The following is a 15,699-nucleotide window of genomic DNA, read 5'->3' on the forward strand; positions in this document are numbered from 1 at the left end:
TATAAATACGTAGGTATAAGGCTAAACAATATCCAAGTCAAAATAATACACTTTATTCAAGTAGTCTATCACAAGCCCTTTAGACTCGTCATTTTACCATTAAAATGTGAACCAACCAGCATTGAAGCAGTATGGTGAAAAAAGCTCCAAACCAACCAGCAGTGGGACATCTGTCAAGCTTTTACTTTACTTTATGTTAATGTAAAACTTACTTTTTAATAAACACAGACTCAAATTGTTACGGTATAAAACTATGCAATCTGAGCCTCTTCGAATTCCTTGGTTTGAAAATTCAAAATTAAAAAGAAAATATGTCAAATTAGCAGTATGGATTCGATCTGGACACTACCCATGCAACAAGTTTGCATATTTAATGAAAAAACTGATTTACCAAATTGCGATGTCTGTAATGTGTTAGAAGATGTGTATCATCTGATTATGGAATGTAGTAAGAATAAAGCACAAAGGGAGTCCCTAATGGCAACATACAATGTTAATTGTATGAATGGTGCTGCGCAAAGTATTCTCTGTTTTCCAAATTCGGAAGCTGCGGTAGCCATATATGATTTAATAGCTTCTGCTCGTTAGTGACTCTCTTTATACTTTAATGAATGATTTGGGTATTGCATAGATTAAGATATGATGACTAACATGTCCAAATGTCAAAATGACAAAAGTCTCAAAAAATGAAGATAAGAAAAAACCTAAATATATCTCATATCTCAATTTGCCGCCAAAATGTGTCAAGTTTACAATGATCGAATTAACACTTTCCTTCGTCATAGATAAACAGTAAATTATATTTAATAAAAAATAAAAAACAAATAAAATTCAAACAAAAATTTTATATCGGTAGTATTAACAGTAATGGTTTATGGCAAAATCGCGTGCTTCAATTCATCAGACCACAGATGCTTTTCAATATAAAAGATATATATTAATTTTTTAAATACACCGTACTAATGAACTTGTGCAACGGCATTACTAGAATCGTAGGTATTTTATTTAATCAAGGTCATTTCTATAAAACTAAGATTATTGTCATATAGAGATAACGTTTTAATAATAAGTAGGATTAAATTAGTCAATTGACATTTATTTCCTTACAAATTATTACTAACAGTCATTTTCAGTTCAAAATAATAAATAGCCTTTGATTTAAACTTGAATACTTTTGATTGAACCTTAACTTCATTGTATTGACCATAAAATATAGTTGTAAATATTAATTTTGTCGAAAGCTGTTTGTAATGAACTGTATCTATCAATATGTGTGTTGAAATTCGTTTCTGCTACTCTGAATTATACCCTTTCGAGAGATAACAGCTCAATGTACGTAAATATATTGAGTGTATTTTCTATACAATTTTACTAAAGATTATTTAAATTTTGAATGAAACCACTATTTTTCTTAGGTTGGTATCATTTATTAGGAATTATAAATATTATAAGGCTCAATATAATAAAAAAATATGTTCTCATATCGAATATTATGTAATCAGAAAAAATATAATAAAATTTAGAGGGTAGTTTTTAAACAAATCGCGTCAAAGTAGTTTACAAAGCGTTACTACTTATATTTATATTTTAAAAATAAAAGTTTCTTAAAGTCTTAAGAACTTTGCTCAGTGCCATTGAAATGTAATGCTCCAATAACTTTTAATCTAGCAAACTCATCTTTATTCCCAGAAGAACAAAAGCAAGACCTTATAAAAATATGTTCAAATAAAAATAATATTTCTAAGTATTTTGTTATCAATTAATACTTCCGGTCCTGCATATACGGCTAGTTCGGGTACATCTTGATGATTATGTATAAGTATAGATTAAAACTTCTGTTTAACAATTTAATTAGTAATTTCATAATCAAATAAATAGTTGATTCATATTTGTTTATACTTGGAACATTTTATTATATATTATTCTATTTATTAATGGCGCCTTCTGCTTGTCAGCTTCCGGCGCAATTAATAAATAGTGCTTATTGTTTATTTATATTTTCTCAAATTATGTCGATTAATCAACGCTGTAATAATTTTGTTTTATTATGTATAATGTAAGGATTAAGCTACTAGAATCTTATTTTACTGATCTGGCTAGGTTATCTGCTGCTTATCAACTTCCGGTGTAATATATTAATCTTTAATATTTAATGTTACATAACCCTGTATTATTAAATAATAGTTGTCCGTAAATAATCATTAGAATAATTAAGATAAACAATGTTTAATATTATCTTTTAAGTTTGTAAATTTAGTATTAAATTAGGTCAAGATGTTTTTGTATAAATACCGCCAGTTTAAATATATCGGGCATTGGTATTGTAACCGTTGTAACGAGCATTACAAGTGTTTTCTTATATAACGTCATTTTCACCGCCACCCTGGTAATCCACCTTCTATACTTCAGAAGTGGGATAATGTCTGGCCCATATATCGACGGACTTGGTACGAAGAAACGGAGACGCTGCGAGAACGCTGTACTCGACAGCGACGAATCATCAAGTTTTTTTTTCTTCATCCGATGACGAAGAGATCTTGGAGAAACACAGGCGATATAAGAAGCGGCGTGTCACCCAAACCGATGCGTAGGTTATTCCAACGTTCCGACCGGATGAAAAATCTAGCAACGTCAAGGGATGGTTGCATAAGATCGACCAATTGGGCGACGTGTACGGATGGGACAACAAAGATCGACAGTTCATCATGCAGATACGTCTTCGAGGGTCGGCTAGAGACTGGTATGACGATCTGGATGACTATGACCTCACATGGATGGAGTGGAAGGACGCTTTAGGGACCGCGTTCCCACGTTCTACTGACTTTGTGGATCTACTTGAATCTATGCTTGCTAGAAAGAAAACGAATACGGAAACTATGACAAAATATTTCCACGAGAAGGTTTCCTTATTAAAAAAAATGCAATATCATTGGCGAGTCTGCAATTTCGTGCATAATTCGTGGTCTACCCATGGAAATAAGAGCCAACGCGAAAGCTTTCCAATGCAGTACACCACAGCAACTATACTACGGGTATTTGTCGTCATTGGAAAACTACAGACAAATTGAAGCCAGCCATCCGCGACCGACTACCACGTGGCGAAGAGCGGACGCCGTTGCTACAATTGCAAGAGGGAGTGACTTTCAACCGAAGAAATGTTACGCCTGTCGAAGAGAAGGTCATGAAGCAAAGGACTGCAAGGTGCCACGCTGCGAGGTGTTCCATCGCCCGGGTCACACGTCTGCCAGCTGCTGGCATGCGGCCAGCTTTTCACACCAAAAAGTAAGTGATGTTTTATTTACAACATACAACATATACATAGATTTGTATAAAAAGGTAGTAGCAATTAATGGTTGTAGTCTCATCGCATACATAGATACGGGCAGCAAATTAAATATTCTCACTATGGCATATGCTGATAAGCTAAAATTAAAAATTCAGCCGTCCGTTGTTACAATGAGAGGTTTTGGAGGTGCACATTCGACCTCTTTGGGAACATCCCACGTGGATGTTCACATAGACAATGTTGTTCTAAGTGGATTCGTAGAATTAACCAATTACGATATAGCTGATATAGATTTAATAATCGGACAATCAATGATAAATCAACCTAATATCAGTTTAATTATATCACAAAATTCTGTTAAATTTATTGGTGGTAGTGATACTTTTAATAGTACTCTTAGTGATATAAAACTATGTGATACACACTTTATAACAAAATTTCCAGTGTATTTGAGACACAGTTGTATAATACCACAACAAAGTGCTGCTTTGGTGCAAGTTTATCTCGATACTAATAGTAATGAAACATATCTTGTGAGTTCTGTATATGTTGAGTTAGGCTGTATGTCCTATGTAATTTTAGGGGGACTTGTAAGGTCGAAAGATAGCTTTTTAAAAATAATTAATATCGGAAACGAAGTTATTGAATGGGAACCGAATAGACTAATAGCACGCGCGGAAATTGTTACTGATAAACATGACAGTTTACAAAGTTATGAGATTTATAGAACAAAACTTGTGCAGAACAAATATTGTATTGAGAAAAATAAACTGTTATACAAAATATTTATCCATTCTTTCTATCAATTATCCGATAAAAAAAAAATCGAACTACTTTAGGATAGAGGTTGTATAAATTACATTAAATAAAAGCCGGGTGCTGTGTAATAAAAAAAAAAAAGAGATATAGGATAAATTGAAGCTGTGTGATGTAGAACAAATAAAAGCTGTGTGATGTAGAACAAATAAAAGCTGTGTGATGTAGAACAAATAAAAGCTGTGTGATGTAGGACAAATAAAAGCTGTGTGATGTAGGACAAATAAAAGCTGTGTGATGTAGGACAAATAAAAGCTGTGTGATGTAGGACAAATAAAAGCTGTGTGATGTAGGACAAATAAAAGCTGTGTGATGTAGGACAAATAAAAGCTGTGTGATGTAGGACAAATAAAATCTGTGTGATGTAGGACAAATAAAAGCTGTGTGATGTAGGATAAATTGAAGCTGTGTGATGTAGATCAAATAAAAGCTGTGTGATGTAGATCAAATAAAAGCTGTGTGATATAGGATAAATAAAAACTGTGTGAAGGAGGACCAATAAAAGTTGTGTTATCTAGGATAAATAAAAGTTGTATACTTAAATTAGATAATACAAGATTTAATTACGGCTTAGACATCTCAACTTCAGGTGCCGTACAGCAGCGACAAACCAGGCGCCAATAGCAGCGCTGATCGCCGTGGGACACGGCATACACAGGATGGCCGAATGTTATCAATTAATACTTCCGGTCCTGCATATACGGCTAGTTCGGGTACATCTTGATGATTATTTATAAGTATAGATTAAAACTTCTGTTTAACAATTTAATTAGTAATTTCATAATCAAATAAATAGTTGATTCATATTTGTTTATACTTGGAACATTTTATTATATATTATTCTATTTATTAATGGCGCCTTCTGCTTGTCAGCTTCCGGCGCAATTAATAAATAGTGCTTATTGTTTATTTATATTTTCTCAAATTATGTCGATTAATCAACGCTGTAATAATTTTGTTTTATTATGTATAATGTAAGGATTAAGCTACTAGAATCTTATTTTACTGATCTGGCTAGGTTATCTGCTGCTTATCAACTTCCGGTGTAATATATTAATCTTTAATATTTAATGTTACATAACCCTGTATTATTAAATAATAGTTGTCCGTAAATAATCATTAGAATAATTAAGATAAACAATGTTTAATATTATCTTTTAAGTTTGTAAATTTAGTATTAAATTAGGTCAAGATGTTTTTGTATAAATACCGCCAGTTTAAATATATCGGGCATTGGTATTGTAACCGTTGTAACGAGCATTACAAGTGTTTTCTTATATAACGTATCGTCATTTTCGCCGCCACCCTGGTAATCCACCTTCTATAATTTACATAACCTTTAACCCAACAATTGGTCATTTCACAGATCTGGATACTATATATTTTAAAATCAAGTCTAGTCTAGTCTAGTCTCTATAATTAAAAATCTAGTAACTCTTTTGGGAATATTAACTATTGAGATAAATTGTAAAAGGACCGTTTGTAGGCATATATATCATGTATTAAAAAAAAGTTACTTCGCTTGAGTTGTATTTCTGTATTACAGAATACAATATTACCTATGATATATTAGAACCATATATTATTCAGTACCAAGTTTTTAAGTTAAAAAAGAAACACTTCGTGCTATATTTTATCATTATGTTCCGAAGAATTGTTAAACTTTTTTTTTATATAGAATAGGAAGGCAAACGAGCATACGGGCCACCTGATGGTAAGTAGTCACCAAACGCCCTTAGACATTGACATTGTAAGAAATGTCAACCATCGCTTACATAGCCAAGGCGCCACCAACCTTGGGGACTAAGATTTTATGTCCCTTGTGCCTGTAATTACACTGGCTCACTCACCCTTCAAACCGGAACACAACAATATCAAGTATTGAGGTAGAATATCTGATGAGTGATACTACCCAGGCGAGCTTGCACAAAGCCCTACCACCAGTGCTAGTGCTAACATAGTGCCAGTGTCATATTTCCGCCATAGCACATTTCGCCGCTGCAGTAAATTTCATCCACACCATGTCAATGGCATCACCTGTGTTCATCATGTATTTTTCAACAGTACTGTTCGCCACGAACGTGCAATTTATGAAATGATCTACCTCGTGAAGTTTTCCCGGAGCGCTATATGTATAATATAGGAGGTTTTAACATCGAGGATAAACTATCGAGTAACGAGGTGTCAATGACAGTGACCACTTACTATCAGGTGAATAGACTGCTATTAGTTTTCCCCCTATTATATTTAAAAAAAAAATACTTGCTTGTTAAAGAAAGATCATCATATGGTCCTAATATCTAGATCACTCATTCAGAATGACATTTTTTAAAAGGTACGTAATCAAAATGTAAAAATAACTATGAAAATTGATTGTCCCATACCTAAATAAATAACAGTGGTAACCAGTTTACTATAAATGTATAATTATAAGTTTTGTTATCTGTAAAATATGCCTATTAACTAATAACTGTAATAACAGTTGGCAACATTGATTGCCAATCATTGGTGCTGTCAAAAAATGCGTGACATATTATGCGATGTTGATTTTATTTTCTTAAATTTTGTTAAAACTCTTAAAAATTACATGTAATGTCTTTGTTTGATAACGCTGTTTTCAATTCGACCCTTTACGAAGCTCTGTATCTTCAGATCGAGGATACTTTGGGCTTCGCAAAAGACTTTTTTGAATCGTGCGTGTCATCTTTGCCGATCGAAAATTTACCGAAAACTTTCGTGAATTTCAGTGATTTATCATTTTACGAAGAAATAGCAGAGGTTTTTTATTTCAATGAATTTCAACTTTTGCTGCTAAAGACTTTTTTACTAATTTTATTATTCACTTTGTTATTAATATTTATTTCTTGGAGAGTGTATGGTAATCGTATTTCTGAGAGATTTATGAAACCAGGTAAGTCGCAATAGAATAGTAGGCTATATCTAGCTTGTGCATTTACACTTATGTATAATGACAAAGACAATTGCGTAATAAGTTTAAATTGTTGATTCATTCTATTCTTCAAATATTTAGAAGCCATGATCCATGTTAATTGTTTACGCTATTTATTTTCCATTTACATTGTTAACAAACTCTTATTAAATATTTTTATTAAAAAAATATATCCATTATGCCATTGAATCAATAAAAACTTACTTTAACAGCTACTTCAGCTACAATCGAGCAATTAAAAGAAAGTGTATCAAAGCTCAAACTACCTAAGGAACACACTCCTAGAATATAAACGATGGCAGAAAAAATTAAAAAGTTCTTTCAAAGGAAGAAAATTGATGCAAAGTTCAAATTAGCTGGTCCTGGCCACAAGCTAAGTGCATCAACAATTAGCAGCCAATCGTCAAATAACTCCAAGAGAGATTTGCCAGTGGTTAAGCGATCTGGCTTGTCGGAAGAGAGTAAAGTAGCAGCGGAAGCTGCACTATCTAGGCTACAGCAGACAAGAGAAAATCCAGCATTCAACACTTCATTGGCAGCTATAAAAGTAATTTTTTTAATTTTTATTTGCCCAAAATTTGTGTCAGATATTGGTAAAAAAATCATTTTCATTATTTTAATAAGTAGATTGTGAATGAACTGCTGGTTATTTAATATAAAAATCCATATTCCAACTCACACTAGATTCACTTTTAATAAATAGTTTTTTTGTTTTAATAATGGTATTTGAAATTAAACATTCAAAATACTACAAACTACAAGTACTACAAGTGTAACTAAGGTTCTTTTATTTATTGCTGGAAAAACGCGTTACGCGTTTCCCCTTCGGGAACAGTGGGGGTGGGGTATGTGGGGCTTGCCGGTGTCTAAGGCACCAAGTGCACCCCGAACATCGGAATACCCACTAAAAAACCAGCGGTACCCTTTCTGTCTTAAAGAGGAGAGCCACGGAATCACTTTCGCATGCTACCGTGACGCTCTAATCTAATGTAACTAAGGCCATTCATTAATAAAGCATATTATAATTGAATAAAGAAAAAAAAAATTAGTTATGTTTTTGCTATTAAATCTTGTGTAAGGTTTAAAATAATTGAGTCTAATTAACCTAGTACTAATTAGTCTAGTACTTATTAGCGTCAGATATGTCAGATACCAAGGGTTCAGATCCTTTGTGTGACTAATAAAATGTTAGAAACAAGCAAGTAAAACTGTTGGTGTAGCACGCTAATTCTCTTCAATTATTTCTTATTACCCTCCTATCAGAATCTGTATGTGCACATTGTTTAGTCCCCATTTAATGTTTATATATTCTTAATATTTGAGGCTCAAGTCAAGAAAGAGTTAGAAAATGAAAAGGCTTGTAATTCCCAAACTTCGGACGAGCCCAAAGTGAAAGCAGAATCTGAAAATGAAGCAACCCGAAACTTTGCAGCCTCCGGTGTTTATTTCAAGTAAGTAAAGATAAAGTTTCCACTTAGAATCTTAGAAAGTTTTTTCAATGAATATCTACGATCTATCTTAAGATGGTTATTAACAGACTTTTATTAGCCAATATCTAACTACTATGTCACTGTTTGATTTCTCCAATGTACGTTATATAGGTTGATAATTTGTGCGGAATCTTGAATAACAGATTTGTCATAGTCATTATCAAAATTAAAATCTTGTCAAAGGCGCTCATGATCTTAGGTACAATGCTGATAAAGAGTATCTTGACTGTGTTGTATTGTATATAAACATGATAACATTACCATTATATTACAGTAACAGCCTGTTAATGTCCCACTGCTGGGCTAAGGCCTCCTTTCCCTTTTGAGGAGAAGGTTTGGAGCTTATTCCACCACACTGCTCCAATGCGGGTTGGTAGAATACAATGGGTTGGCAGCATTTCAATGAAATCAGACACATGCAGGTTTCCCACGATGTTTTCCTTCACCGTATAGCACGAGATGAATTATAAACACAAATTATAAGCTCATGAAAATTCAGTGGTGCTTACCTGGGTTTGAACCCTCTATCATCGGTTAAGATTCACGCGTTCTAACCACTAGGCCATCTTGGCTCATGACCTTAGGTACGATGCTGATAAAGAGTATCTTGACTGTGTTGTATTGTATATAAACATGATAACATGACCATTATATATAATTAAAGTAAAAAATTGTTAAAAATTACAATACTGCCAATGTTTATAGATATTAGATATTTTAATTTCTAGAATTTTTTAAACAGAAGTTATAAAATACAAAAATAATATTTTTTTTTTAAAAAGTCAGGGCTTTAACCAGAGCCGTGCACTTTACTGACATTTTTTTGGAAACAAAATCGAGTTGGCACCTAACCACACGCAAAGTGGGAGCCCGTGATACTATGCACCTCCTCCCCCTCATCATCCCCTTTTGAGACAACTGCAATGCTTTATGTAACTATAGTTGAAATAGAGTAAGGTTTATAAAATGCAACATTGGTATATTAAAAAATAAAATAAAAATAAGATGTCATCAGTTTTTAATAAAAATATCTTGTTACAGATGTCCTCTAATAAGTAATGACATCCTACCCCGAGATGAATGGAAGAGAAACATCAAAACATTTCTGTATGAGCAATTAGAGGAAGAGAGAGGCCTGACAGCCTGTCTCATTATACAATCATGTAATAGTAACAGAGAAAAGGTAAATTGATTAAGAATCCTAGTTATGTAAAGTGTTATTTATGGTTAAGCTAATTACTAAATAATTATATATTGTAATAATTTTATTGAACTGTCTTTATATACATTTAATCTACATATTTTTTATTTTATTTTTATTATAATTGGGAAACATACATTACACACCACATTCATTATACAACAATTAACCTGTTCACACACCAATCAAGTTTCCACTTCATTCTAATTCTAAATAATAATTATCAAGATTCAAAAAGTTAAGAAACAGCAAAAATAATAATGTATATATTAGTTATGTTATTGCTATAATACACAAAAACCATGACTATATTGATAAATGCACGCTATCTTTCTTTTTAAATGTATAGAGCATACAAGAAAACATTTCCAAGTCATTAAACTTCTTATTGTTTTTCTTACGATAAAAAAAATCATTTTGAGCATAATTTGTTCGAGTAGAGGATAAGTGGAATAAGGCACTATTGCATGTATATATAAAAAAATAACTAACATATCAACACACAGCCTAAACTACTGGGACTAGTACCATGAAAATTTGAGTACGAGTTCCTTTTAAAGTGTGGTTAGCCCTAAGAAAAGATTTTTGAAAATTTAACACCTAGGATGAAGAATGATAAAGTAGATGATTTTTTTTTTTGTATGAAAATCGGTTGTCAAACGTGTTGTCATTTCATTGGATTTACTTTTTTTTTTTATACCGGCTAGGTTTGGTCAAGTATATTTCAAAAATTTATACATAGACAAAAATTAAAAATAAACCATGTCGAATGAAGTTATAATAATTATACAATTAAGTTAATATATCATTTATGATAATCAAATATGATCTTAATTAATAAGTATATTTAAAATGTATTATTATGACTGTCAACATTTTTTTTAGGTTGAAACCTGTGTTGAAACATTATGCAAGTACCTAGAGAATATTATAACATATCCAGAAGAGGAAAAGTATCAGAAGATTCGAATGTCTAACAGGTAAAACTCTAGAAGTATTTTGAAATTCTATTACTCTGTTTCTCTGAATATATATGTTACAAAAATCATGGATTCTATGATTACTAGATTTCGTGTAGGATCTGAGTGTATGTAATTTATTATATTAAATTAGTATTTTAAAAGAAAAAAAAAATAAGTACTGCGTTTCTTGTTGGTTCTTTTTGGAAGAATCCCACATTCCGACCGGTGGTAGCGCTCAGTTCTTAAGTACTTGTAAAAGTTTATTTAAATACAAAGAGATTTCCTCACAGTTTTTCTTAAAAAAAAATGATATTAACTTAAAAAGAGGCAGTTATTTTGAAATTACAGTATTTATCTTCAATTTTATTTCCGTAACAGACTGTGAATGTCCCACTGCTGGGCTAAAGCCTTTCTCCCTTTTTTGAGGAGAAGGTTGTATGGAGCTTATTCCACCCCGCTGCTCCAGTGCGGGTTGGTGAATTACACATGTGGCAGAATTTCAGTGAAATTAGTCACATGCAGGTTTCCTCAACATGTTTTCCTTCACCGTCAAACACGAGATGAATTATAAACACAAATTAAGCACATGAAAATTCAGTGGTGCTTGACCGGGCTTGAACCCACGATCATCGGTTAAGATTCACGCGTTCTTACCACTAGGCCATCTAGGCATATAATTTTATTTGTTTGTATAGATTGTCTATAGGTTCGTGATGATGCTAAAATGCACTTGCAGGAAATAATTCTAACACATTTCTATCCATTAACCTAGAGAGAAGAATAGTGGAATAGGCTCTAACTTTTTTTTTAATGGAAAATAATCCTTTAATCATGCATGTCCGGTTTGAAGGCTGTTTCTTTTACGTAACTGTTTTTTTTTTAATCTTATAATATAAAAATTGTGCTGTAAGTATATCTATTTAAAATTAATAGTCAGGACATCATAATATTGATAGCTGACATTTGCATTGTAATACAGGCAGTTTGGTCGTCAGGACGTCATAATATTGACAGCCGACATTTGCACTGTAATACAGGCAGTCTGGTCGTCAGGACGTCATAATATTGACAGCTGATAGTTGCACTGTAATATTGTCAGTCTGGTCGTTAGGACGTCATAATATTGACAGCTGACATTTGGACTGTAATATTGTCAGTCTGGTCGTTAGGACGTCATAATATTGACAGCTGACATTTGGACTGTAATATTGACAGACTGGTCGTTAGGATGTCATAATATTGACAGACTAGTCGTCAGAAAGTACATCTATATAAAATTAATAGAATTCGGCGATCTGACCGGTCATCATACATGGGCATATAAACATACTTTTACATGGGGAACTTTTGATACTACAGTCTCTGGCGTAACTCACAACTAAATGGCGAGAGACTGCAGGATATTAACTTCTACACCATTCAACCGATTGCTATGATAATATATTATATTGTACTTAATACCATACATACTTCAAAGGTCGTCCATGGACTGTCTTAGTTACAATAGTTGCATCAGATGCTTTTGCCCACTTGCGCCCTCTTACAGCCTTCTGCCCGTTTGCCAGCTATTCTCTGTACAAAAAATGTCTGTCTGATTTTGTTAGACATACTTATCTAATGTCAAACTTATTTTGTTTTTTTTTTTCAGAGTTTTCAATGAAAGAGTTCTGCCTATAGAAGGATCTATGGAGTTGCTGCTGGCGGCGGGCTTTGTTCAACAGAAACTGCCTAATGCGGACGGTGTCGACGAAGACTTCCTCGTTTTTGATAAAGAAAACGTTTCTTCCGTTGAGGGTTTGATTGTGAGTTATTTATGTATTAATTCTTACTTATTTCATAAACGCGAAATGTGAGATTATTTGTTTGTTGTACTTTCACCCTCGACCCGATGTGGGTCGCCGGTCCGAACGCTCACAGGTCCGCGAGCTCAGAAGTAACTTAACTTTTTTAAGAAAATTTAATTGTAAATTTTATTTACTTTAAATCAATTAAAGTTAAACAACTAAAGACCATATACAAATTCAAATAAATTATTATGATTTCAATGCATTCATTAATTTTTTTGTCGAGGTGCTTTGGTGGTGCAGACCAGCTATGTTGTATTCTGTCTATTGAAAATTGTATAGCTCGATCTTTAAACTTTTATAATCAAACACTTGAGGTACAGAATGCTCGGAGATAAAAACTTTATTATAAGTCACCGAATAAATTAAAGCAAAACCATAATTTTAATGTTATGCCTTAGTACATAAGCCTAACAGTTTGTAATCGATATATCAACTTATATTTTAAGTTTGTGAGTTTAAATAAATTATTATTTAATAATAATTTATTATAAATATCTTTTTTTTTTTTTTTATAGAATAGGAAGGTGGACGAGCATATGGGCCACCTGATGGTAAGTGGTCACCAAACGCCCTTAGACATTGGCATTGTAAGAAATGTCAACCATCGCTTATAGCCAATGCGCCACCAACCTTGGGAACTAAGATTTTATGTCCCTTGTGCCTGTAATTACACTGGCTCACTCACCCTTCAAACCGGAACACAACAATATCAAGTATTGCTGTTTTGCGGTAGAATATCTGATGAGTGGGTGGTACCTACGCAGACGGGCTTGCACAAAGCCCTACCACCAGTGAATCTTGTTAATATTAAATTGTTATTTTATTCAAATTATGTAAGACGTAATACTTTTGAAAATATAAGATATTTAACTAAAATGCACACAATATATAATACTGTTGGGTGACTACTTCATACTTAAGTGATTTAAAAAATAAAACGTAGCGATTTGCCACGGGCCTCAGATGGCATAGTAGGAAACTTCGTTCCAAGATAACGTAATTACACATAATTATAATCTGAACAGGCGTTAATCGAGGCGCTTCGCACAGCGGAACCGATACAACTAGAACTCGACAGAAATCTACAAGTATTGCTACCGTCGCAAGCCGCTAACAAAGTTCAACTGCCCCCATCATTTTACGCTCTCACCCCAGAGGAACTCAAGAGGGAACATCAACTGAGGTTCGTATGCATTTGTGTGTAATACTAATATTTTCAACCGTAACTGCTTTAGAACCAGTGGAGAGCGTTTTCTTTTATTGTATATTAAAGGAAGGTAATCATTTAAAAATTTTAATCCATAACAAGTAACAAGCTGTGACATATCACTGTTGGCAGTGTTACAGACTAGACGTTCCTTTTTTTTTAAAGATGGGTATTTTTTATGGTTTTGGTGGTCTGTTACAAAAAGTTTGGGTATCTCTGGTCTAGGTAAAGACAATCCCATATATATAGATGATACGATATGATACTGTAGTCGGGGTGTAGTTTTTAAAACATATTTTTGTCTATATTTAATATTGTATACTAAAAATATTCGACTATGTTAGGTATTTAACTAATTATTTATTATTGATAATAATAATAATGTCCTCCAGACCGATTTCGGCCACGGCGGCCAATCTCAAGAGAGATTAGCCAACTACGCAGGAGATATTATAGTGCTCAAGTGTGTGCGCAAACACAGGTGCACTCCCTATTCCCTAACTCTCATAATCCGATGGGACGGCAATCCGACACGACCGGAAATAGTTTAGGTACAGGACCAACGATTTTACTTGCTTATCGAGGCACGGGAGTGAACACACTTCCAACTTCCAAACTCCAGGCTGCTACTGAGAAGTTTCTTATAGAAAAACACTATAACTTTTTATTGGTCTGACCTGGGAATTGAACCCACGACCTCTGGGTCTGCGGCCTTACATCAAGCCACTAGACCAACGAGGCAATATTGAGTATTACTGATAAATGTAATTATTATTGATATAATTACGTATGTATGTACCAGGACCGAAGCAATTGAGAGGAGTCAGATGTTACGTACGAAGGCGATGAGGGAAAAGGACGAGTTACGGGAAATGAAGAAATATAAATTCGCAATCATAAGAATACGCTTCCCAGATGGCATTCTCTTGCAAGTAAGTTTTTTTGTTTCTTTTTATTGATCCTGAGACAGAGATTAATCAACTGCGCAGGACATATTATAGTGCAGAAGTATGTGCGCAAACACAAGTTCACTCTCTAAATCTGATGGGATGGCAAGCTGACATGACCAGTAAGACTTCGGACGCAGGATTAACAGCTTTACGTGCTTTCCGAGGCACTGGAGTGTACCTACTTCACATCCAAATTCCAGACTTCGGGCTGCTACTAAGAATTTTCGATAGAAGATCCCAATAACTTTTTAGTGGCCCGGCCTGGGGTTTGAACCTAGGACTTCTGGGTCTGGGGCCTTACATCTAGCAACTAGCAGTTTTTTATTATTACTATGGACAATGTACAATTCATAGCAAATAAATGTGAGAGTTTGTGCGGGGATATTTGCTAATTATTATTAATCTGCCTCGCTCGCACTCATTAATCTTATAAAACCTTAACGATGCGCGTAATAGTAGGGAGTCTGTCGAGGAATAAGCCAATATAAATATTATCTTATAAAATTTATTTATTGAAATGTAGAATGTGAATTATTAAAAATAGTTATTATCTTCCTCTCTAACAAAAAGTCTGCGCGTACGCAGATAGCAAACAGTCGATTAGACTTCTAATTGCTACTGATACTTATGGTCCGATGACTCAGTTTGTTATTGTTGTGTTCCGGTTTGAAGGGTGTGTGAGCCAGTGTAATTACAGGCACAAGGGATATAACATTTTAGTTCCCAAGGTTGGTGGCGCATTGGCTATGTAAGCGATGGTTGACATTTCTTACAATGTCTAAATTATTACATTGTCTAAGAGCGTTTGGTGACACTTACCATCAGGTGGCCCATTTGCTCGTCCGCCTTCCTATTCTATAAAAAAAAAAAGTTCAGACAACCGAGCACTGCAATAAATGATTAATGAGACCTGTATTAAGATATCACAATAATATAAAAAATTAAATATGAAACATATTAACATACTATGTATATAACTTAATATACATA

The 15,699-nt window shown here is 33.5% G+C and overlaps 2 protein-coding genes across 3 annotated transcripts in view; both read left to right on the forward strand.

The window, feature by feature from the left end:
• The first annotated feature begins 2,268 nt into the window (after window positions 1-2,268).
• On the forward strand, window positions 2,269-5,026 carry LOC126777704 (uncharacterized). Its single transcript, XM_050500857.1, has 4 exons — window positions 2,269-2,740; window positions 3,004-3,032; window positions 3,071-3,282; window positions 4,692-5,026. The coding sequence occupies exons 1-4, from the start codon at window positions 2,524-2,526 to the stop codon at window positions 4,837-4,839; spliced, it is 606 nt and encodes a 201-aa protein (XP_050356814.1). The 5' UTR covers window positions 2,269-2,523; the 3' UTR covers window positions 4,840-5,026.
• A 1,590-nt stretch (window positions 5,027-6,616) lies between these two features.
• LOC126777663 (UBX domain-containing protein 6) overlaps window positions 6,617-15,699 on the forward strand; it is a 410,195-nt gene continuing 401,112 nt past the window's right edge. For both annotated transcript variants that reach the window (XR_007670074.1, XM_050500784.1), the window contains exons 1-8: window positions 6,617-7,013; window positions 7,265-7,599; window positions 8,376-8,503; window positions 9,584-9,725; window positions 10,629-10,723; window positions 12,354-12,507; window positions 13,578-13,735; window positions 14,562-14,691. Coding sequence is in view for 1 of the 2 variants with exons in the window: in XM_050500784.1 (XP_050356741.1) it covers window positions 7,348-7,599; window positions 8,376-8,503; window positions 9,584-9,725; window positions 10,629-10,723; window positions 12,354-12,507; window positions 13,578-13,735; window positions 14,562-14,691 (1,059 nt within the window). In the remaining variant the exon portion in view is untranslated. The remainder of the gene's footprint in view (window positions 7,014-7,264; window positions 7,600-8,375; window positions 8,504-9,583; window positions 9,726-10,628; window positions 10,724-12,353; window positions 12,508-13,577; window positions 13,736-14,561; window positions 14,692-15,699) is intronic.

Source organism: Nymphalis io, chromosome 23, assembly GCF_905147045.1.
Source record: "Nymphalis io chromosome 23, ilAglIoxx1.1, whole genome shotgun sequence".
Lineage (NCBI taxonomy): Eukaryota > Metazoa > Arthropoda > Insecta > Lepidoptera > Nymphalidae > Nymphalis > Nymphalis io.